General features: G+C 40.4%; 1 protein-coding gene across 1 annotated transcript in view; it reads right to left on the bottom strand.

Moving 5' to 3' along the window:
* Window positions 1-25,292, bottom strand: part of gpt2 (glutamic pyruvate transaminase (alanine aminotransferase) 2) — a 39,429-nt gene extending 14,137 nt beyond the window's left edge. The window contains exons 1-8 of the mRNA XM_078210835.1: window positions 24,735-25,292; window positions 10,713-10,802; window positions 8,690-8,798; window positions 7,606-7,739; window positions 7,209-7,452; window positions 2,741-2,820; window positions 2,478-2,614; window positions 311-485 (exon numbers count right to left, since the gene is read on the bottom strand). Of these exons, the coding sequence (XP_078066961.1) occupies window positions 311-485; window positions 2,478-2,614; window positions 2,741-2,820; window positions 7,209-7,452; window positions 7,606-7,739; window positions 8,690-8,798; window positions 10,713-10,802; window positions 24,735-25,028 (1,263 nt within the window). The 5' untranslated portion in view covers window positions 25,029-25,292. The remainder of the gene's footprint in view (window positions 1-310; window positions 486-2,477; window positions 2,615-2,740; window positions 2,821-7,208; window positions 7,453-7,605; window positions 7,740-8,689; window positions 8,799-10,712; window positions 10,803-24,734) is intronic.
* Between the last annotated feature and the right edge of the window lie 442 nt (window positions 25,293-25,734).

Genomic DNA, 25,734 nt, shown 5'->3' with positions numbered 1-25,734 from the left:
GCTATTTATTTTAGGAAAAATATAGGAGAGATTGAGATTGTGGTTAGCTTCTATTCTTGAGCAGTATTGCCAATGATAATTTTGTCCATATGAAAGTCATCCTGCCAGCTGATCACAAAGTAACACAGATAAACTATGTCATATTAAAGCAAAATTGCTGATGTTAGTAAAATCATTGGTAGATTTGCCTGATTAATAGACATATCAATTAACATAAGGAAATGGAGTAAAATGCACAACAGTCTGATTAGATCACTAATAATGAAGAAAGAACAGAGCCAATTCATGCAAAACCATAAAACAGACTAACCAATGTAAACATTTCATAGGATTCCTCTCCAGGCTTTGGCGGATTTACCACAACATCCATGGCTGCTTGCCCTGGGACAGGTGAGCACAGTCGAACTGACAGCAGTTTCTCAAGTTGAGCCTTAACCTCAGGATCCATGTTGATAACTTCCATATAGCCACCTCTAAATCCACACCTAACAGGAAAGTTAGGCTAAGTTATCAATTTATTGGAGGAATGAATAGCCTGAAGCAATAATTATATAGAAGCAGCACAAATAACAGTTTCAGAATGAACTTGTTGCAAACTACAAGAATCATTCAGTGAAATACACTTTGATTCTAAATTTTCAGGATCCTCAGCTACCATTTTTTTAAAAATGAAAACCATCTTGAAGAGGAATGTTGGACCTGACGACAAAAGATAACTTTTGCATGAATTGTGGGTGGTGATTACATTTAACACCGAGAACACAGTCAGTCAAGCAGCAGGGTGTCCCAGTTTAAATGTCAGTCTAGGCAGCGGGGTTAGTTGGTTGGCTGGCTGGTCGCTTACTTGGAAACTTAAGCTGGCTCGTGGTATCTGGGCGAGGGAGAGTCAAAGCATCCAGGTTTATGCTCATGCATTTTTCAGTAGGCTTCACTGGAAAATCACGTGGATGTCAGGTGCGGATAGGATTAGGTTCTGCTGTGATGTCCCTATAGCCTCCAAAGCGTCACTGCTCCCACTGGAACCATACAAAACTGGTCAACATGTTCATGACAGGAATATATTACATGCTCCGAAGGTGTTAGTTTTGGGTTCCCGATTATTTAAAATAAAATAAGCTGACACGAGAATTAGTTTATGAAGTCAGCATATGGAGTACAATTTGCTTTATGGAGAGATATTAATGTTCCTGTACCTGTGTACCCATTTTGTGATGAGGGACTTCAGATAAAACAGTAAGAAAACCAAAGTGGTTTTGAATCAGATTTGGTAAATGTAATGCATAATTGCTTCATGACCCAGTAACCCAAAGATTACGAGTGTAGTTCTTGCAACATGTTTTTTGTTACTGGTCCATTTCCTCTAGGTTGGCAGGAAGTTGTAGTGCTGCTGGGACAGCAACTGCAGAAATTATCATGTATTCAAAACATCAAGAGCCATGTATAGAACCATAAGGGAGTTGCAGTCAATGAAATTAGTGAACAACTGAAGCAAACGGTTTGGATGTGGATATTGAACAATAATAAAGTAATGGCTAAATGGAGAATCTTTAAAATAAATAATTCTAAAAACGAAGGCACTTCTAAATTCACAAAACCCTATGAATGATATTTGCAGAGGTAAAACAAAACCATTCTAAAATCTTCAGTTACAATGATGAGGGAAATTGGGAGAAGGGATAATAGAAGGGCTAAAAATGGAGAAAAGTTTCAATAGTGAATATTCTGAATGATTACTTTTTTTCTCCGTATTCATAAGGAAGAAGTGAGCTACATACTCTGGTCAACCAGGGAGATCTAGAATTATAAATGACCAAAGTTAATAAAATGTTGAACTACATGGCTTAAAAAAAACAGTAGAATACGAGTGAGAAAATGTTGTCATTCAAGATCTGATTGCACCTTGAAAACTGGATCCAGTTCTGGTTCCCAAGAAATAAACACTTCAGCACTGAAGATGGCATGCAGAAGAACAGCGAGATTATCACGAAAAGGTCCCATTCAAGAGAAAAGACTGGAGAAACTTGGCCTTTCCATTCTGTGTCGAAGTGTCCAAGAATTTTATAGGAACAATGAGACATCAGGCAGCATCTCAAGTCTGTATTGCCAGTCAGTCATGGATGATCCATACTTCAATTTCATCAACTCATCTTTGATTCATATCCCTCGATAGCCTAATCTAATAAAGATCTGTTGATTCCACTTTTGTAAATTTCAATTGACTCAGCATCCAGTGTTTGGGTGGAATGGGAATTCCAGATTTTCACCCCCCTTTGAGAGAGAAAGCATTTCCTGATTTTACACCTAAATAACATAGCTCCAATTTTAAGATTGTACCCCCTTTTCTGGACAAAATTTCGCTCTACAAATAATTAACTGAATAAATGCTAAATCAACTGAACCTCCCAAAGTGAAGCTTACTATCTAAAGTTTTTTGTTTAAAAGAATACACAAGTAAAATTTATACAGAAAACACCTACTCTCCTGTGTATCCTTTGGATGTGGAATTAAATGAGACCAGTTCCACTGTATTGTAGTATTCTGGACCCATCTCGTACAGCACCTTCTTAAATGAGTGGAATTTACAGTCTTTTGAGTATATGTTTTCTTGGTAAACCTGAATAGAGAAAAGGAAACATCCAAGTATACCATATTTTCTGAGGCTGAACAATACATGACTCAAAATCACAAAGCTGCTTTCAGATATTTTGATAATTATACAAGGAAGCAAAGTTGGTCTTACCTCATCAGCAAGAAGGAAGAGTTTTTCTTCATAAGCAAAAGTAATTACATCCTCAATACATTTTTTGTTTTGCACCTGGCCTGCGTTTAAAAAAAATTGCTTATATTAAAAATTTGAGATTCAGATTCAGAAATTACTTTCCTCTTCCTGGCAACTTGACCCATCACTTACAATGACTATCTAAACATTAAAACAGTGGTAACATACTAATGTCTGGATGATCATTTAATTCAAGGAGTCACCTAAACTTCCCTTTTTCCATCAAGAACATTACTGCAATTCTCAAATAAGCCACTGGATGGGGTTTTGCAAAAATGCCAAGGGTCTTGGTACTAAGATAGGGAGTCATGATGTGGAGATGCCGGCGTTGGACTGGGGTAAGCACAGTAAGAAGTCTCACAACACCAGGTTAAAGTCCAACAGGTTTATTTGGTAGCAAATACCATAGGTTTTCGGAGCGCTGCCCCTTCGTCAGATGGAGTGGAAATCTGCTCTCAAACAGTGGACAGACACAGAAATCAATTACAGAATACTAATTAGAATGCGAATCTCTAAAGCCAGCCAGGTCTTAAAGGTACAGACAATGTGGGTGGAGGGAGCATTCAACACAGGTTAAAGAGATGTGTATTGTCTCCAGACAGAACAGCTTGTGAGATTCTACAAGCCCAGGAGGCAAGCTGTGGGGGTTACTGATAATGTGACATAAATCCAACATCCCGGTTTAGGCTGTCCTCATGTGTGCGGAACTTGGCTATCAGTTTCTGCTCAGCGACTCTGCGCTGTCGTGTGTCGTGAAGGCCGCCTTGGAGAACGCTTACCTGAAGATCCAAGGCTGAATGCCCGTGACTGCTGAAGTGCTCCCCCACAGGAAGAGAACAGTCTTGCCTGGTGATTGTCGAGCGGTGTTCATTCATCCGTCGTCATAGCGTCTGCATGGTTTCCCCAATGTACCTTTAAGACCTGGCTGGCTTTAGAGATTCGCATTCTAATTAGTATTCTGTAACTTGATTTCTGTGTCTGTGCACTGTTTGAGAGCAGATATCCACTCCATCTGACGAAGGGGCAGCGCTCCAAAAGCTTATGGTATTTGCTACCAAATAAACCTGTTGGACTTTAACCTGGTGTTGTGAGACTTCTTACTAAGATAAGGAGCAGGGGGGGCAAGGAAGGCAACAGGGTAGCAGGGGGATGCAGGTCCAACCAGATTCCCATTTGTATTTTGGAAGCCCAATTTAAATATACCATGCAAGGTACTGGTGAGGCCTCAACTAGAGTACTGTGTGCAATTTTGGTCCCCTTATTTGCGGAAGGATATATTGGCCTTGGAGGGAGTACAGAGAAGGTTCACCAGGTTGATACCAGAGATGAGGGGGTTAGCTTATGAGGAGAGATTGAGCCTGTACTCGTTGGAGTTTAGAAGGCTGAGGGGAGGTCTTATAAGACATACAAGATAATGAAGGGGCTAGACAGGGTAGAGGCAGAGAGATTCTTTCCACTTAGAAAGGAAACAAGAACCTCAAAATAAAGGGGGGTCAGCTTAGGACAGAGTTGGGGAGGAACTTCTTCTCTCAGAGGGTAGTGAATCTCTGGAATTCTCTGCCCATTGAAGCAGTGGAGGCTACCTCGTTAAATATGTTTAAGTCACAGGTAGATAGATTTTTGATCAATAAGGGAATTAAGGGTTATGGGGAGCGGGCGGGTAAGTGGAACTAAACCACTATCAGATCAGCCATGATCTTATTGAATGGCGGGGCAGGCTCGAGGGGCTAGATGGCCTACTCCTGCTCCTATTTCTTATGCAACCTGCTGCCACAAAATGGCCTGAATAGAAGTGGCGGAATGGGGTTGCTTTTCCTGATTTTACATTTTGATCCGACCCATCTCCTGCCTTGTTATCAACCCCAAAGATCTTTCACCCAAAGACAATATGTATGCACCAACAGATACTCATGTTATGCCAGATTTTAGATTGATTTTAAAAGAATGCATTTTAAGTGAACCATGGTTGATGGCAAAAAAAACAATTAGTAAATCTTTTTGTCTCAGTATAAGATGGACAACTACAATCGAAGGGAGAGACTCTTTTGGAATTAACATGGCATTTTTCACATTTTCAGCTCATTCAATCTACTTTCCAGCTAATTACTTTTTGAAGTGTTGTTTCACTTATAATAGTCAAATGGCACACAAGGACTCAAAATAACAATGAAATGTATGCCTAGATAATAGGTTTTTGATGGTGCTGGTTGAAGGAGGCAGGGGGCGGGGGGAGACCATCAGCCAAGACACCAGAAGAGCTCCCTGGATTTTGTTAATTGTGCAATAGGATCTTTTACACCCACCACCTGAAAGAGAGAGAGACCTCAGTGCATGCAGCATTCCCTCAGTACTGCATTGAAGCATCAGCCAAGCTCTGCAATGGACCTGAACTCTCAACCTCCAAACTCAAGAGATGAGTGTGCTGCAAACAACACATCACCAAAGTAAAAAGCTGCGATGTGTCTCTTGTGCCTGTAATGACCTTATTTCCCTGACCAAAACACGTTTTTAATATTGTTTTTCACCATTTGCAAAATACCTCAATGTGCATCTAGAACAGGCCTGTCCAACCTTTTAGCATGAGGAACCATATTTGCATATTTTTCTCACTCAAGGGGCCAATAAGCAAATTTTGGAAAGATATGGTTTGGCATAACAAACTGGATTTCAAAAAAAAGCTGAGATTTTAAGGAAAGAAACAATTGCTCAATAAATGTAAAACAAATGTAATCCAAAGATGTGCGGGTTAGGTTGATTGGCCATGCTAAAAAATTGCCCCTTAGTGTCCTGAGATGCGTGGATTAGTGGGTAAAATATGTAGGGATATGGGGATAGGGCCTGGGTGGGATTGTGGTTGGTGCAGACTCGATGGGCCGAATGGCCTCTTTCTGTGCTGTAGGGTTTCTATGTTTCTTTCTAAGTCATAGCAACAAACTGTTGAGTTTTTTTTTTAAAAAGAGTAATGGATAAATATAACCAGAATGTTGGAGGGTCAGTGTATGTGGGTGTGAGTATATATGGTTTGGTGTGGGGTGGTGGCGCTAGAGAGAAAAAGTGAGGCTGGGTGTGACGAAGACTCTCACCTCCTGTCCAGTCAATCACTCCCCCAATCAGTCTTTCCAACAAACCCACTTAAGTCACCATCGCATCCCTGGTCTTGCCTAAAATCATAGAGTCATAGAGGTTTACAGCGTGGAAACAGGCCCTTCGGCCCAACTTGTCCATGCCGCCCTTATTTTATAAACCCCCAAGCTAATCCCAATTGCCCGCATTTGGCTCATATCCCTCTATACCCATTTACCCATGTAACTGTCTAAACGCTTTTTAAAAGACAAAATTGTATCCGCCTCTACTACTACCTCTGGCAGCTTGTTCCAGACACCACCCTCTGGAAAAATTGCCCCTCTGGACACTTTTGTATCTCTCCCATCTCACCTTACACCTATGCCCTCTAGTTTTAGACTGCCCTACCTTTGGGAAAAGATATTGACTATCTAGCTGATCTGTGCCCCTCTTTATTTTATAGATCTCTATAAGATCACCCCTCAGCCTCCTGCGCTCCAGTGAAAAAAGTCCCAGTCTATCCAGCCTCTCCTTATAACTCAATCCATCAAGTCCCGGTAGCATCCTAGTAAATCTTTTCTACACTCTTTCTAGTTTAATAACATCCTTTCTATAATAGGGTGACCAGAATGGCACACAGTATTCCAAGTGTGGCCGTACCAATGTCTTGCACAACTTCAACAAGACGTCCCAACTCCTGTATTCAATGTTCTGACCGATGAAACCAAGCATGCCGAATGCCTTCATCACCATTCTGTCCACCTGTGACTCCACTTTCAAGGAGCTATGAACATGTACCCCTAGATCTCTGTGCTGTAATTCACCCCAATGCCCTACCATTAACTGAGTAAGTCCTGCCTTGGTTCAATCTACCAAAATGCATCACCTTGCATTTGTCTAAATTAAACTCCATCTACCATTCGTCAGTCCACTGGCCCAATCGATCAAGATCCCATTGCAATTGGAGATAACTTTCTTCACTGTCCACTATGCCAGCAATCTTGGTGTCATCTGCAAACTTACTAACCATGCCTCCTATATTTTCAGCCAAATCATTAATATAAAATTACAAATAACAGTGGAGCCAGCACTGATCTCTGAGGCACACTGCTGGTCACAGGCCTCCAGTTTGAAAAACAACAAATGAGAAAACTTCAAACTCTCTGGGCCCAATTTGATCTCACTCTCCCCAGCTCCACTGTGTTTGGCCACCCAGGCTCCAGCCTGCCCCAGTTTGCCCCCAACCCCCCCCCCCCCCCCCCCCCACCACCTCCTGTCAACAGCCCTTACGCACTTTGAATATGTCAAGTGCTTGTCTTTTAAAAGGATGCAAGTGTTTTATTTTTGAAAGGGTTAAAGCAAGCACCTGTTGGGTTTCCTGGGTTAATAATACAAAGAACCTTGGGGTTGCAATATTCCCTGGCTGCATTCAGATTTTTCTTCAATTCATTCTTATCTAGAGCCCAGCTATTGTCTTCATCCAGGTAATAGTTGATTTGCACTGCATCAAACTCAGAGATGACAGCAGAGTACAGGGGATACTGTGGGATTGGAATCATCACTCCAGTCCGCATTCTCCCTTCTCCAGCCACCAGAAGTTTCAAAATGGTCTAAAAAATAAAAAAAGGGAATGGCCAAGTTATTCATAATGATACCCATTAAAGCTACTCAGTTGCAAACAGAGTTAGTCAGTTGAGCAACGCTAAAACTATTTAATATAAACAATTTAACAGTGGTGACCACTCTTCCACTTTTATACATACAGATATTCCATCACTTGCTCCTGTGGTAATGTACATATTCTCAGGATCTGCAGGAACGCCTCCATCTCTTGTCTCCACGTACTTTGCAACATCTCTACGTATACAATCCAGGCCTTGGCTTGCACTGTAGGAACCTGACAATTTTTAAAAAGCACTCGCATGATAAATATTGGACTTGAATATTTTGTTAAAATTTCAAAAGCTCCAAAAGTTCAATAACCTTTGGTGGAGTATACCATTAACAGCCTATCTGGTCTAGTTGTGGACACAGATAAGGGCACAAACTAACAACTCAAATATTTTTATCTTCAAAGACCAGCTTGGTTTAGATTAGAATGTTAGCCTGCTGGCTAATTCTCTCTGCTTTTTCCAAAGGTCATCTGAAAGCTGCAATTAGAGTACCAAGAGGTTCTTGGTTCGGACCTGATGATTGCAACTGGCAAAAATCTTTTTAAAAATTTCAATGTGGATCTTTAGTGTCTTTTCACCAATGCTGGCAACAACCCTTCCATTCCTCATTGCAAGTTTCATGTTTTAACTGGTCAATCATCTTTGCAAGGGCATCAAAATCTCAATTAATCATGTCGAACATACATCCCTAGCATCGATTGCTAGGTGATGATTATCTGCAAATCATTGCTCAATTGTTTTTCCTCCCAAGCTATTTCAACCTTCACGCAACTTGAATATTCTATTTGGGTTTGGAATTAACAGCCAGTCCAATAGCAAATTGTTGTTCCACACAACTCAAAGAGTGTCCAATAGGTAATTCTAAAAATCAGTCAAATCAAACAGTTCAGGAAAAGAAAATCCCATCAAGATAATCCTATCCCACATGTTGTAATATAGACATACCATTGCCCCATTTCTTCCTCCCCCTTCCCCAACCCCTACCATCCCTCATCACTAGAACTCAATATAAACTGGAGTATGGGATTGAGAAAAAGCTCCAAATTATAATCTTATATGAAAATTTCACTATTAACCTTTTATACTTATCACTCACTGATGGCTTCAGAACTGCTGAACAGCATTTTCCTAAAAGTGAACACATAAGTACACAATGGCGATGAAGCATAGATACCTAAACTGTTTCCTCCACAGTCCAGCAGGATACGTTGGGCTCTCTCCTTTGCATCAGCAGGGAATTGTGGACTCCCAAACAGCTCTGGATAAGTACAAAGAGCAACAACCTGAATTGGGCAAAAGACATATTCCAATTAAGTATTTAAATAGATTTTTTATTGTATTTTTCTTCCACAAAACAAAAAATCCTCCTCAAATTTATAATTTGTGAATCTCACACAGGGATTTAATTCAAAGCACTTAAAAACTACATTTACAGGAAAAAAATAGGGGCATGAATCTCTCAGATCCTGAGTTGGAAAGTACGAAAACAATATTTTCTCAGTCATGCATACACTTGCCAATGCTGCTAATCCTATGTGCTATACGTGTCTCTGGCTTCCTTCCTGGAAATACTCAGCAGGTCAGACAATCCTTATGATAAATAAAGTGCCATAAGACATAGGAGCAGAATTAGGCCACTTGGCCCATCAAGTGCTATTTGCTACCTGAAAATAAAAGGTGGCCAAAAGGGCTTTGAAAATATAGAAATGTTTGATTTGTCTAAATGAGACAAGACAAAAGGAAGAGGACGGTCTACCATAAATTTTTAGATCACAATTTGTTTTAAAATAATGTTGCAGTTATTCAATACGCAATGAACCTTTTCACAACATAGTATTTAGCTGACACACATTAAGATTGCGGGTACAAACATATGTCAGACTTTTTATGCACAAGGAGGGGTTAAAGAATATCAGGACAGTCGTAGACCAATCAGAAGTTGGACCTAACCTTCAATAGATTTTCAGGAAGAGTCCCATATTTCCACTGCCCTTTATGTGAACATCACCCTGAATATCCAAGTTCTAATTTTAAAGTCCCCCCCCCCGCAGTTCTGTACAACCCACCCTGGGAAAGAGCTTCTCACTATCTATCCTGTCAAACCCTGCAAACATCAACGCTTCAATTAATTATTTATGCTAGACAGAATACATGCCGAATCCACAGAATTTGTCCTCATAACAAAAAAACAAAAAATGCTGGAAATACTCAGGTCACACATCAGCCGTGTGGAGAGAAACAAACTTAACATTTTGGGAGGATGATGACCCTGTATCAAAAGCTCACTACTCTCATAACATATGCCTTTTATCACGCTGGTAAATCTGTGCTGCACTCCCCAAAACTAATTCACCCTACCTGAGGTGAAGAAACCAGAATGGAATGCTGCATTTTAGATGCGGAATATCAGAGCCTTATGTAACCAAAGCATAACTTTCAACCCCATCGTAAAGCCCTTGAAATAAAGACTGACATTCCATTAGCCTTTTAAACTGCTTAATGTACCTAACCACAATTTTTAGTGATCTCTGTAAATACATCTCTAAATCTCTGCTCCTCCACATGCTTGATCTCGCATGGTAATGCAGAATAGTTTTACACATTTAGAAAGTAAGCCATGGCTCAACCTCACTTATTAAAGAATCTAATCAGATGTTCCGCCAGGTACCGACGAGAAAATGCATTGAAATAAACTTTAATTATTCGTGAAAAAAATATTGTGATTGAAAAAAAGATTCTCCCATCCCCCACTGATATTACTGAAAAGTTGAAGTTAGCTACATCTCTTCTACCAACTATGTCTATCAGTATCCAGGATTGCAGTATCACTGATGACTGACGCTATGTTACTTTATCAAAACATGTTTCAAAATATTGTACACAATTCAGAAAGAAATTCCAAATCCTAGAAAAAACAATTTAGATGTCTAGCTCATTTCAAATTGTATAGAAACTCAGGCTGTAAGTGAACAGAATTGATCCACCCACCTCCCCACAGATTTATAAAAAGCATTCCTTACAATAAACACACATTTACAGCCACAACTGAAACCAAAATGCACTGCGGAAACCAGGAAACATTCAATATTAAATAGGATTTGGTGGGGGTTAACCTTTTCTTTCAGAACAAAATGATTTTTTTTGAAAAATCTTCCAGAAAGCACTGCAACATACATTTTATACTCAAACACACCCACCTGTCTCAGAAATGTGATCGGTTGCTGCCCCATAGCATGAGCGTCTCCTATGTTAGCTTTGATTACTTCTGTGAAGGGCTTCTGGGCTCCCTATGCATAAGACATAGAACAATCATAGTCAAATGCAATGTGACTATTTGCTATAATACATTCCGGAAAAGGAGCAATTAAAGTCATCAGTTCCATCTAATTGTTACAGAGACAGCATAACCCATCAGTGGATTAACCAGACAGCTTGGAAAAAAAAGAGTCATTAACGATATCATGAGTTGAAAATAAATGAAAAGGCATTAACACTTCATGCATACTCTTTAGAGAAAACCTAACAATATAAAGAGCTGAATGGGAATGTACAATAAATCTTGTTTCTGGAGCCCATCTGTTGCCTCAGACTGTTCAAAGGCAGAGTGTCCAAAACCTGTAGCCTCAAGACTTTTCAGATCTATTGTTGTACCTCTGAGTATCACACCTACAAAAAAGGAGGTTGAACTATTCAAAAGATAATACAGATCGAGTAGCCAGCAGAGAAAAACAAATTCTCCCTCCCATCATTAACATTCACACACCAAGTACCAAAAACCAAACAATTAAATGTATTTAAACACCTTTTTCTTTCTTCATTCAGGTTTATTATTAGTAAATATACCAACCTACCATGAAGATTGACACCAACGTGACTACAGCTCAATAATTTGGCTCCCCCTTTTATCGGAGACCTCAGCTGAAATGGTCCCTGAACTTTGAGAACTGAGTGTGGAAATTAGTTTTAACCCAATTCCTGTGGACTTTCAATATCCAGAGTGTCCTCAGTCTGTATCCATACTTCTATACATTCCGGTCTTAATGATCCCAATGCCTGCCATAGACTCGAGCTCATCCAAGGCTCTGTTGCCCATATCCTAACCAGTATCAAGTCCTGCTCATCCATCAGTCTGTGCTTGCTGACCTATGTTAACTTCCAACCCGCCACTTCCTTAACTCCAGAACTCCCATCCAAGTTCAAATACCTCCATGGTCTTGACGCTCCTCATCTCTGTAAGCTCCTCCAACCCTATAAATCAGTGAGGACTCTTAAGCAACCCTTTGCCTCAGAAATGGCAACAAATAGCTCTGGAATGTTTTCGCGAAACTTCTCCCATCCTTCCCTATTCTGTCGTTATGACGCTCCTTCAAGCCTAACTGTTTGACAAAGCTTTTAGAATCATGTATGTAACTGCTTGTGAAGAACACCAGCAATTATTTTCTATATTAGAAAAGGTCCCTTTTTAAATGCAGGTTGTCAGAGTTGTTACACTCAGGAGGTGGCAATTCAGCCCAGCAAGTCCATGCCGGCTCTGTGTAAAGCAATCGAGTCAGTCCCATTACCAGGCTCTTATCACAGTAGTCCTGCAAGTTTATTTCCTTCGTGTTCATTCAATAACCTTTTGAAATCATTGACATTTTCAATTCCACCATTTTTGTAGAGAGGGGGGTTGTCACTTGTTGCATAAAATGTTAATCATCAAATCCCCCTCCAAGTCTGTCCCAAAGTCTTAAATCCGTGTCCCCTAGTCCTTGCATCATCAGCTAATGGAAACAGCTTTTCTTTGTCCGTCTTATCTAAACCTTTCATAATCCTGCATACCTCTTATCCAATTCTTCCTCAACCTCCTTTGCTCCAAGGAGAACAACGCCAGCTTCTCCAACCTAATCTTGTAGCCAAAATTTCTCATTCCTGAAACCATTCTCATAAATCTCCTCTGCACGCACTCTCAAAGACTGTCACATCCTTCCTAAAAACTATGACCAGAATGGGATGCATTGTTACAAAAATAAGGATTTTGTTCCAATCCGAATATAATTTAATACAGCCTAAATCATTGAATGAAAATTCTGTCCCAGTTATTATTCTTTGAGATAAAAATTTTGCATGCCATAAGGGAGACTGATGTTTATGCCAGGACCAGAGGGAGACGTTTATGAGATGCTTTGATGCTGATCGGAAACATTTCTTCCCACAGTCCAAAGATGAGTGGGGTAGGTTGCTCTGCCATGTTAAATTGACCCTAGTGTCAGGGGAATTAGCAGGGTTAAGCGTGTGGGATTGTGGTTGGTACAGACTTGATGGGCCGAATGGCCTTCTTCTGTACTGTAGGGATTCTATGATAGCGACTGGAGTCAATTAAGGAGCCAGATCAGCACCTTGGCAAAGGATCACAAATAATGGTTGTGATGATTGTTCCTGTTGTTCAATCTCCCTTGATAACTTCAGTAAGGGGGAGAATATTTATATTATAATCATTATATAACAGAGACAATGACGAGAAAATAAACCAATCAAGTACTTTATGCAATTGCTCATGGAAAATAGAGCAAAAGACAAATTATAGTGCAAATAAATGGAAATTAAATTTGCAGACAGGGAGAGAAATTAAAGTAACTTACATTTTGAAGGATGAAGCAAAAGGTACTAGAAATATAACAAAATAATATATTTCACAAGATGTGTAATAGTTTAACTAATCAGCCATGCCCTACAATTGCAATAAAATTACATCAGTTACTATGAATTGCAGCAAGGATAGATTATTCTGGGTTTTGGACCACACAAATATTATTAGAAACTAGATCTGGTCCAAACAAAATATAAATACCAAAGGAAGGATGTTGGGCTTTTTAAACACGAACACAGATTTCATACCAATCATTCTGATAGTGAATGCAGTGTTCACAGTGCACTAGAGATATCACTGCAGATCTTGCCATATTTTGAGTAATATAAATAAGTGAAAAGCCATTCATAATGTAATCAGTCTCAACTGAGATTTCGATGTGGAAAATAAAGCCTGCCAACCCTGTCAAGTCAAAATCAACTATTCATAGACCGAGCAAGCATCCTGTGTAATTATTTCCAACGTGTGTCAGCTGAACAAATATGATCGCCAATGGGATTAAGTTACAGACTGTTCTTTCATGCCTTGGATTTCATGTCACATTGTATACCACAGTGATAGCAGGGTTCAAAATGCTGTTTGCCAACCACAAAAAACAAGCATGAATGCTATTTAAACCAGGCACTTTTATTTCAGGTGACTTGGAAACTGCAATTGTCCTGTAAACAACATGAATGATTTGGAAGCAAGTAAAGGCACCAGAGAAAAGCAAAAGACTTAATTTTATCCTTTCATTTGGCAAGTTTCTCTCAAATTCAAGTTCCTTTTAAAATGCACAATCTCATTTTAAAAAGAACTATTACTTGCTGTAATTTATGCTGGCCCATAATGAACACAAAAAAAAACCCATTACTTTTGTCAATTACTTTGCATAAGACAAATACAAATCTGGATTTAAAAGTCAATTCAGGATTGTAAATTCTGAAACGGAAGTGAAATTTCAGGTCAACATTTCTAATGCCAATTATGCCACTGAATCTTGATTTTGGTTTCAGCTTTGAAAGATAAATGACATGTTGTTATTTTAATTTGCATTTTGTATAGTGTCTTTAACATAACAAAATATCCCTCAGGGCTTCAATAAAGAGACCATGATAGACCAAGCAGCACACGATTAGGAGAGTTTGCTGAGGTTAGTCAAAAAGGTCAATTTTAAAAATTTGGAGAGACAATTAGCAAGGGGCAGAACAGAACAACCGAAATTGCTACCATCAAGTGAAGAAAGTCAGTGACAAAGGAAATAGCAGCCCAGAGTCAAAACAATGCAGAATGTGACATTGACAACTTACAAGATCAGGCTGAGCATAAAACATGTGGGATGGGGTGGGCGCTTGTGTGTGGTGAAGTAGAGGGAGTAGTTGCGAAATTCTCTATCAGATGCACACAGAAGGTGCCAGGAATGAAATCTTGCAATACTCCAGAGGCAACTGCGCAAGGTCAGGAGAAGTCACTATTAAAAACATGCTGCCTGGTTAAATTTAGAAATGGAGAGTAAACAAGAAGGGTGCTGATTATTTCAGCTTCCTACCTGTACACACAGTCGCACAAGCTTTAGAGAAGGGAAACAGGAAAGGAGGAATGGAGGGGAGATTAATGAGATTGTCATTTAATGAAGGGGGTACATTCTGGGAAAGGTAGTGTATGTTTCTGTTCAAGGAGAAGGTCACAAGTAGCCATGCCATAACAGTAGTTGCCAAAGAGAGTGTGAGGTGACTGCTGGGTAGTCCATGAAGGATTTGAGCTTAAAATGGTAGGAAAGGAAATAAACAGGGATGGAGCAGTGGAAAGGGGAAGGATCATATTTTTAAAAGCAGAAGGGGGGGGAAAAAAAGGAGCAAATGTATGCATGTGCAAGTGGAAGAATCTAAAGAGCCAGATTAAAATGTAAAACATCCAGATTTGGAGCCAAGACTCAATTTGTGGGCGAAAAAAAAAAGGTTGGCAGCAACAATGAAAGATGGAGGGGGTGGCGTGGGTGTGCTGGAGAAACAATTAGAAAGAAATGGGTGGGTGTTGAAATGTGCATCTGGAGGTTATGAGGACTTCACTTGCCAAAATCAGAGCGTAATCATCTGGGTTTGGCACGACAGAGTTTAAGGATTGTGAGATAATCCCTTAACCCCCATAAAAGAAGCTGGACAATGGAGGGCGAGCCACCTACATGACAAGAAACTGGCTGTTCAGAAGCTTCAAGAAACTGTTGATAAAAGCCTGGCAACAACAACAATCAGTAACCAGCCATGGCATAACAATCAGGTTGAAGCATCAAAAGAGCAGCAAAGAATTGGAACTCTGAGGAATGAATAGGAAGACTCAGCTGTCAAGACAGCATCAGCAGCAAAGTTCCAACAACAATGGGATTTTCACAGTAACTTCATTGCAGTGTTAATGCAAGCTTACCTGTGACTAACTTTTTTTAAATGACATTTACACTAATAGGAGTGTACTCAATTTCAGAAACAAGCTTATTTTTTACTTAGCAAATTCTTCCAGGACACTGACTAGCACATCTACTGTTATACTGTATCATAAAGAGGAAGGTTTATTTTGGGATCAGGGTCTCAAAAGTATTGTCTTCTCAAAAGCAGGCAGCTACCACTTGCATCTGGCAAACACAAGTCAAATGATTCAACCTACTTAAACAGTTCCTAAAAAGTGTTCTTCAAACCAATGCAGACATTCTAAACAATTTGGGGAATATTTCGTGGTTAGCAAATGTAACTTTCAAATAACTGTCAGGACATTGCAGAAAACTTAAAGCAATTGCATCAAACTGACATAACAGGAATGGCAAAGAAATATATATACACATACATACACATACACGAAAGCTAAAAGCTATACTGATTCTTTAGTGTTCTTTGCACTACTGAGATTGTCGGATTCAATAGAATTTTCTACTGAATGGAACTCATGAAAAGATTACACATTAACCACATCTTTATATGCAAGTGCAGACTATTTCAACGTGATTCAACCATTTCTGAAGCAACATGATTTTTTTTCTTAGAGGGATTTGAAATACAATACATAGTGAGACAGCCTTGTAACAGGAAACATTGCTGAAACTTGAGACATCTTGCTTAACTATTAAATAAAACTAGATTGCAAAATGGACCTCATCAATATGTGACAAAGACTAAGCTAGGCTTTTACATATCACTTTATCTGTCAAATCTTTCTTAATGCCGATTGCTTTAATCATCAAAATTTACTTTTTATTCACAACACTGAATAGCATGCCTTCAGTTCACTGAAGAACAATATCTTACTTCAAAGGAATCAGATTTTAAGGCTGAGCAGGTTGGAATGAAAAACATTTGCTCCCGCAAGATTCATATTACAAAATAAATCAGGTTAAAACAACATGAAAGGTCTTCAAAGCAGTGGTTGAAGAGGGTTGAAGTTATCAAGTTAAAGATTTATAAATCCAATATATACTGGATCTACAAAATCTAGAATTACTTGATATTCTCTGTAGATGTGAACGACAAGTGCAGTGACTACCCAGCATACAGCAGTGCCCAAGAAAACTCTCCCTTCTGAGCCAACGCTTTAAGAAAAAGGGAAGAACCCACACTTTCATTTTTGGTACCAGATATATTTAAAAAAGGCTGAACTTGTGATTTATGACATGGGGGGAGCCAATCTGGAGTGTATTGGAATAGTCAAATTCATGCTTTTGTTGCCTCCAGATGAGTGCTTAAGCAGCAGATGAAGCGAGTTAGGGACACCGATGGGGAATACTATTGAGGTAGAATTAGGTGGGCATTCGAATGGTGCAGTTATGTGGTTGTAACTTCATCTTGGGGTCAAAAATGACACATAGCTCAGATAGTTGCCAGGTAAAGTATTGGAGTAGATGGCTGGGGAACAGTTTGTGGTGGAATCTGAAGGCAATGGCTTCAGTCTTCAGTAGTCAGCTGGTGGATAATTTCTGCTCGTTCAGCGCTGGATGTTGGACAGGCAATTTGATGAATTATACACAAGGTGTTGAGAGAAAAATGGTGATGAGGTAATCTTGGTGTCGTCAGTGTACAGCAAATTTATTCATACGAGCCTTTTCTCCCTTAATGTTTAGTGGACAAAATCAGCACATGATGTGATACTGAATTATACAGACTAAGAAAATTTCAGGTTTAAGTCATAATCAACCCAAAATTAGCTAATCTCAGCCTGGTGGAGCCAAGTTGTGGAGATGCCGGCGTTGGACTGGGGTAAACACAGTAAGAAGTTTAACAACACCAGGTTAAAGTCCAACAGGTTTATTTGGTAGCAAAAGCCACACAAGCTTTCGAGGCTCTGAGCCCCTTCTTCAGGTGAGTGGGAATTCTGTTCACAAACAGAACTTATAAGACACAGACTCAATTTACATGAATAATGGTTGGAATGCGAATACTTACAACTAATCCAGTCTTTAAGAAACAAAACAATGGGAGTGGAGAGAGCATCAAGACAGGCTAAAAAGATGTGTATTGTCTCCAGACAAGACAGCCAGTGAAACTCTGCAGGTCCACGCAACTGTGGGAGTTACAAATAGTGTGACATAAATTCTGATTCTAGGATCGCATGATAAAGACTCAGGAGGAAAAAAGCAGAAATATTTATGTGAAATAGTGTGACATAAACCCAATATCCCGGTTGAGGCCGTCCTTGTGTGTGCGGAACCTGGCTATCAGTTTCTGCTCCGCGACTCTGCGCTGTCGTGTGTCGCGAAGGCCGCCTTGGAGAACGCTTACCCGAATATCAGAGGCCGAATGCCCGTGACCGCTGAAGTGCTCCCCAACAGGAAGAGAACAGTCTTGCCTGGTGATTGTCGAGCGGTGTTCATTCATCCGTTGTCGCAGCGTCTGCATAGTTTCCCCAATGTACCATGCCTCGGGACATCCTTTCTTGCAGCGTATCAGGTAGACAACGTTGGCCGAGTTGCAAGAGTATGTACCGTGTACCTGGTGGATGGTGTTCTCACGTGAGATGATGGCATCTGTGTCGATGATCCGGCACGTCTTGCAGAGGTTGCTGTGGCAGGGTTGTGTGGTGTCTTGGTCACTGTTCTCCTGAAGGCTGGGTAGTTTGCTGCGGACAATGGTCTGTTTGAGGTTGTGCGGTTGTTTGAAGGCAAGAAGTGGGGGTGTGGGGATGGCCTTGGCGAGATGTTCGTCTTCATCAATGACATGTTGAAGGCTCCGGAGAGCAAGGGTGGATAGTTCCTACTTGTCACTTCTTTCCAAGAGCCTCCCTCAAAAATGATACATTGGCATAGCTCAGATTTACTAAAATGGCTTAGAAGGTTAAATTATGGCATGATGGGTAGAATGACACCATTCTGTGCCATAAATTTCTATGATTTTACTGGAACAAGTTTCATAAGCTCCCTTCAGTTTAGACGGTTATAGGTTTATCTCATTGCAGTGTTAAAATAATTCAGGGATTCAATGGGATAGAAACAAAGAAGTTATTGTCTCCTATGGGGAAAATCCAGATAAGTGGACACTATTTTAAAATTACGCAAGGACATAAGTAATGCAAGTAAGCCACTCGTTCCCTTGAGCTTGCTCAGCCAGTCAATCAGATCATGGCTGATCTTCTACACCTATCTGCATTATTCCCAGGCACCGAGATTCCCTTATCATCCAACAAAAACTATCAATCTCTGACCCAAACATACTCAATGGGGTAGAGAAGAATGAAGAAATTTCTGCTTGCCTCAGGTTTAAATGGGTGACCTCATTCTGAGACTGTCAGACACTGTCCTAGATTCCACGTCAGAGAAACATGCATCCTGCATCTACCCTATCAAGCCCTTTAAGAATTTTACATGTTTCAATCTTCTCCACAATCTTCTAAACTCTTGGAAATAAAGGCCTGATTTACTAAATTTCTCCTCATTGGACAATTCCTTCTTCTCAGGAATCAGTATGATGAAATTTTGTTGCACTCTTCTTAGAGATCTATATTCTTAGGAAAGGAAACTAAAACTGTACACAGTATTCCAAATATGATATCAATGCAGTTTTATAGGACCTTGACAAGATTCTATTCTAACCCCCCTGTAAAGGCCAAGGCAACATTTGCTTTCCTAATTGCTTACTGTACTTGATGTAACCTTGTGATTCATGTAAAGGACACCCAGATTCAATATTCCCATGACGTTGTACAGGTACCTGACAGCAACCAGAAAGGTACAACATAGGCCTTGTTCCGTGATAAATAACATATGCTTGGCTACACAAAATCTAAAAGAGCTTGCACACTATAAAAGCAGGCCACAACATTTTCAACGGCACATTTCTCAGATTCCTCCAAACACCAACGCTTCCCAACACTTTAAAAATCTGACAATTTTTCTAGCAAAATGAATAACTTCAAATTTCTCCACATTATATTCCACATCATGTTCTTTCCGACTCAAACTTTTCTACATCCTTTTGCAGGCTATTTGATCATTTTTCCACCCCAATAACTTGGACACACTACACATGATTGCCTCAACTAAGTGTCTGATACAAATTAAAGCAATGAGACCAAAACAATGAATCTTGCAGTACCCCACCAACCTGAAAATGACTCATTCATTTCTACTCTTCTTTCGTTGTTATCAACCTATGCTGATATATTCTCAGGAGCCTTAATTTACTGCAAAAATCTCATCCGGTAATTCATCAAATTATATTTGAAAATCCACTAGTTCCCCTTAATCCACCTATTAGTTTCAACTGTAACAAATTTGTCAGACACTATTTCACTTTCATAAATCCATGTGAAGTGTCCCAATATTACATCCATAATAATAATAGATTGTAGCATTTTCTTGATCACTCATATCAGGCTAAATAGCCTATTATGCCCAGTTCTCTCTCTCCCCCAGGGCTATGAACACCACCTTTAAATTTATGGGAGCAATTCTCAAATCTTAAAAATGCTACAATCCTGATAGTGAATTAGTGAAGGAAGAATCTGGCACCAGTCTTGGATTGGGATAGATTTATTTCACAAAGTGAAAAGTTACAAGTATGCATCTCCTGAGTCCATTCTACTCCTGTATCTCTTTTGAGCAACTAATTAGCAGTCTCTTAAAAACGGACATTGTAACAAAAATCAAAACCTTTAACAGAAAATATTAAATTAAAATGACTTTACCAGGGCTGATGATGGCCTCCAGCCCATACAGCACCCACTGAACATGAAAAGCCAATGTCGCTTTTATATGTGCTCAAGTAACCATCCAACCAATGCCCTCCACCTATATATTTAACCTCAATTCCTACAATTAACAGGGAATTCTGGAAGATCAAAACCAATGTTGCCACATCTTTTAAAATCTTAGGTGCAGTTCTGAAGAATTTTGTCCCATTAATTTGAACAGCGCTATTCCTTTAGTAACACTAATTTCTTTTAAGTTCCTAATTGTCAACAAGGCCCCTCATTCCCCAACATTTCCACAATGTTTCCTGGCTTCCAAGGTGGAAACGAATACAAAATATTTCCTTGATGCATTTGCCATTTCCACATTCCCCAATATAATTTCTCCCATGTCTGCTTCCAAGTGACCCATATTTACTCTGGTTAAGCTCTTTATTTTACTTACTTAAGGGAATTTTTGCAACCTAATTGCATGCCTCTAACCAGGTTTACTCGTATCTTATTTTCTTTTTATCAATCCCTTGTTCATCCTCTATTGAGCTTTAAAAACTTCCCAATTCTTAAGCATACTATTGTTTTAGGAACATTAAGCCTTTTTTAAAAAATCAAATACTATTTTTAACTTCTCTTGTTAGACACTGTTGGAACAATTTTTCTGTGATGTTTTTATTGTTTAAGGCAATGTATCTCTGCTATGAATTAATTATTTAAATGTCTGCCATTGCCTATCTACCACATTAGGTATCTTTAATCTACTTTCATAATCTCCGTCAACCAACTCCCCTCACATTTATCTAGTTTGCTTCATTCAAAATCAATATAAGATTCTATCATATTATGAGCTTTCTTTCCCAGAGCCCCTTTACAACAAAGGTTAGTATACTTTGAATCCACAACACAATCAAAAATAGCCTATTCCCAAATCAGTTCCTTGAAAACTATCTGAATGCATTCCAGGCTCATTTTCTACATTAATGACAGCAAATTTGAATTGTTTAGTCTATTTGCGGATTAAAGAATCCCATGCTTATTGGATCCCCTTCTCACATGCATCTCCGAATACCTATGAAATATTCTTTAGGACTCTACAATCACTGTTACAGACCCAAGAACAACTTGTGGGCAGCACAGTGGTTAGCACTGCTGCTTCACAGCATCAGGGATCTGGGTTCGATTCCACCTTGGGGGTCTGTGTGTGGAGTTTGCACGTTCTCCCTGTGTCTGCATGGGTTTCCTCCCACAGTCCAAAGATTGATTGGCCATGCTAAATTGCCTCTTAGTGTCGGGGGACTTGCCAGGGTAAATGCATGGGGTTATGGGGATAGGGCCTGGGTGGGATTGTGGTCGGTGCAGACTCAATGGGCCAAATGGCCTCCTTCTGCATTGTAGGGATTCTAAAAAAAAACTCCCACCATTTGTTTTATGCCCCTTGTTATTCCTCCCAAACTAATTTTACACTTCGCTTATGTCAGCCAAGATCCTCTCTTGTCTTTATCCCTTCCTGTATCATCAAGTCAACATCTCCTATTCTATTTTGCCAATCACATAAAAATATTTAATTCCAAACCCTAGTCACCCTACAACCAAACCTCTAATGTCTAAGATCAAACCCATTAATTTCTACGTGCTGATATTTCAGTGATTTTGTTCAGAATACTTTCCAGATTCAAATATGGCGCCTTTAGCTTTTTCTATTTTTTCCTGATGTCACCCTAATCACTAATACCCCAATATCTTTACTATACTCTGTCCCTTCTTGACCCTCTTAAAACTTGATCAAAATCACTACTCTTCTACAGCTTTCATGGCTTTGAATTTACTCAATCTTGAATTCTCCCAACCCCAACTTTATTAGTTTAAAGCCCTATCTACCATCCTAGTTATTCAGTTCACCAGAACCTTGTCATACCCTAAAAGTTCCCACTTTCCCCAGTACTACAACCCTATGAATTGAAAGCCCTACGCCCCACACAGCTCCGAGTCAGACATTTAACCATCTCATATTTGTCCCTATACCAACTTGCATGCAGCTAAGGTAATAATCTAACATTTATTATGGGCAAAGGGTCTGCGATTTAATTTCATTCCCAGCTCCTCAAGCTCTTGCAATAGAAACTAACTCCTAGTTCTAAGTTGCTCCTAAAGCGACCACAAAATTGGATCTTCACTCTCCCATTTCACCACTTCTCCAGCAGTAGGGAGATGTTCTTTATCATGGTACCAGGCAGGCAACACAAACATCAGAATTTCTGATCATGGCTTTATAGAATCATATTTACCAGACCTGTTCCACACACACACACCTGTTACACACACGCACCAAGTCATTCCGCCTATCACTAGCATCACTCAAAGTCTAAGATAAGATTGGATGAGAAGTAATGATACAAATCTCTAAAACACAAAAGAATTATCAAACTCCGAATACCTCAAGATTGAGGCAAGGTCAAGAGATCTGCTAAATGCCTTAGGGCATGGAATCAGTGAAATAAATGTTTTTACAGCTGATAAACCACTGAAAACAATTTATAATTAACCTACAATAGCTTTGCTGAAGTTAAAATGTTGCAGTCACAAGCCAGGCTTATTTTGTTAAAAACGTGCAACATTTTCTAGATTAACCCAGGTCCCAAGGATATATCTGTAGAGATAGCAATTGAAAGCTGCTGGGGTATTTGGGGGCAGTGCAGGTAGGTACGGTTGGTGGAAGATGATAGAAAGAATCATTGATTTATGTAGAAAGTCAAGCTATTAAGGCCAGCAGCTTCATGCATCTGAACTTTGTGAACAAGACTTCCTGATCCGCATATGCATGTTCTACAATCTACAGTCACAGCTGTAAAGTCAATACAAAAAATGAAATCACTTCTCCGTTCACATCTTCTACTAGTTTCAGAGGATCTCTTTTGTGCTCTATATTTAAGCTGCAGAGTTAGAAACACTTCACTAACTCTTTACTAGATCCACAATGGATGGTCTAGAAGATCATTTATTACATCCATAATTCTCTCAGAAACCCTCTCCTGCCAGAGATCTGCTCAAAGGGGGCAGTCACTGGGCTAGTAATCCAGAGGCCCAGGGTAATTCTCTGGGGATAAGGGCAAAATACTACGGATGCTGGAATCTGGAACAAAAAACACAAAATGCTGGAAAATCTCAGCAGGTATGACAGCATCTGTGGAGAGAATATAGAGCCAATGTTTCGAGTCAGGCTGACCTTTTGTCAGAGCTGAAGACAAGGAAAATCAGACAAGATTTGTATTAGTGAAGGTGAGGGCAGGGCTGTAATTGATAGGAATAGCATAGAGAAAAAGACAGAGGGAATGTAAATGGTGATGATAAAGCTTCTCTCAGCACCTTTCTCAGCCTTTATCATAACCATTTACATTTCCTTTGCCAGTTAAAGGCTGTTGGACTTTAACCTGGTGTTGTTAAACTTCTTACTGTGTTTACTCCAGTCCAACGCCAGCATCTCCACATCATGCCCTCCAGTTGCCCAGTCTCTAGCAGAAGTATTGCAGCCACCCACACACTCTGGCTCAGACCATATAAGTTCCTGACATTTTCCAGGCAAGTAACAAGTTCTTAGAAAATAATGGCAACAGTGAGGGTATTGTTTCCAGGATGCAACTGGAGATGGTGAGTCAGTTAACTGTATAGACAGGCACTGGACGGCCTTTAGATTGAACCCCAAGGCACCAATGTCAGCAGTCACTGAATAAAATGAGGCCTGATAAAAATAAATAAGCAAATGTTCCCAAAAAGGGGCTCATATATTTTAATAAGGTGAATAATTTGTGGAGCTTTGGGGGAAAAACAGCCAATTGGATAGATAAAAGCAAATCACTGCAGATGCTGGAAATCTGAAATTTAAAAAAAAAGAGAAAATGCTGGCTAAACTCAGCAGGTGTGGCAGCAGCTGAGAGAAGAGAAACAGTGAATGAGGTGTGAATGTAGTCCAATCCATCACGCAAATCAGCCTCCCATCCATTGACTCTGTCTACACTTCCCGCTGTCTCAGCAAAGCAGCCAACATAAATAAGGACCCCACGCACCCCGTACATTCTCTTCCACCTTCGAAAAAAAAAGTCTGAGGTCACATACCAACCGACTCAAAAATAGCTTCTTCCCTGTTGCTGTCAAGACTTTTGAAGGGACCTACCTTGCATTAAGTTGATCTTTCTCTACACCCTAGCTATGACTGTAACACTACATTCTGCAATCTCTCGTTTCCTTCTCTACGAACGGTATGTTTTATCTATATAGCGGGCAAGAAACAATACTTTTCACTATGTTAACACATGTGACAATAATAAATCAAACAACGTTTTGAGTTCGTGAGTGAATAGTTCCAAAGAGACAGCAGGGACACGATGGGCCGAATGGATTCCACCGGCGTGGCAGCATTTGATGAAACATATAGCTGGAGGGTGCCCGCCAAACCCACCTGCTGGAGCTCCTTCTCGATCTCCCCCGCTTTAATGACGATGGGTCCCCGCACCGCGTATTCGGTAGCCCGGACCTGCGGGTTCATGTTCCCGATGTTCAGGACCCTGTCGCCATTCCTGCCGTTGTCCCGGAGAAGCGAGGCCGCCCCCTCCGTGAGCAGGCCGGCGGCAGAGCCCCAAGCGCCGGCCGGCACCGCTTCGCCGCGGTCCCCGAACCGCCAGCTCAGCCTGAGCGCGGCCCGGCGCCGGACACTAAAGGTCGCTGCCCGCCTCGTCCCCGCTGCCGCGTACATTGCCGCTGCGGGTCACCGCTCTTTTGCCGCAGCTCGGCTTCCCCCCGGCTTGGCTTCACATCAGCCCCGCTCTGACAATTCAAACACACGGTGACAGGTAGAAAAGTACTCCCTTGCGCGGGGAGACCTGGGAGTTGTAGTGCCGCACAGCCACGTCACCACGGCAACATGTGACCTTAGAAACTACAACTCCCAGCAGGCCAGCTGGCAGCGGCGCATGCGCATCACCACCTCCCACAGTGGTTCATATTCACTGCGCTGCCCACAGGAGCAATGCGAAGTGTGATATATATATGTCAATGCTTGTATTGTAAATAGATTGGGAGGTCCAAGGGGCGTGATAAATGAAAGTCCTCTCCCCATATAAATACATAATTATGTTTTATTTGTATATATATTTGATATTGTCATAGGTTTTGTGATATTTTTTATTCTTTATTAGTGTCACAAGTAGGCTTACAATTAACACTGCAATGAAGTTACTGTGAAAATTCCCTAGTCACCACACTCCGGCGCCTGTTCGGGTACACTGAGGGAGAATTTTAGCATAGCCAATGCACCGAACCAGCGCGTCTTTTGGACTGTGGGAGGAAATCGAAGCATCCGGAGGAAACCCACGCAGACACAAGGAGAACGTGCAGGCTCCGCACAGCCAATGACCCAAGTTGAGAATCAAACCCAGGACCCTGGCACTGTGAGGCAGCAG

This window comes from Mustelus asterias, chromosome 4 (genome assembly GCF_964213995.1).
Source record: "Mustelus asterias chromosome 4, sMusAst1.hap1.1, whole genome shotgun sequence".
NCBI lineage: Eukaryota > Metazoa > Chordata > Chondrichthyes > Carcharhiniformes > Triakidae > Mustelus > Mustelus asterias.
This window is presented reverse-complemented; position numbering and strand designations above follow the sequence as displayed.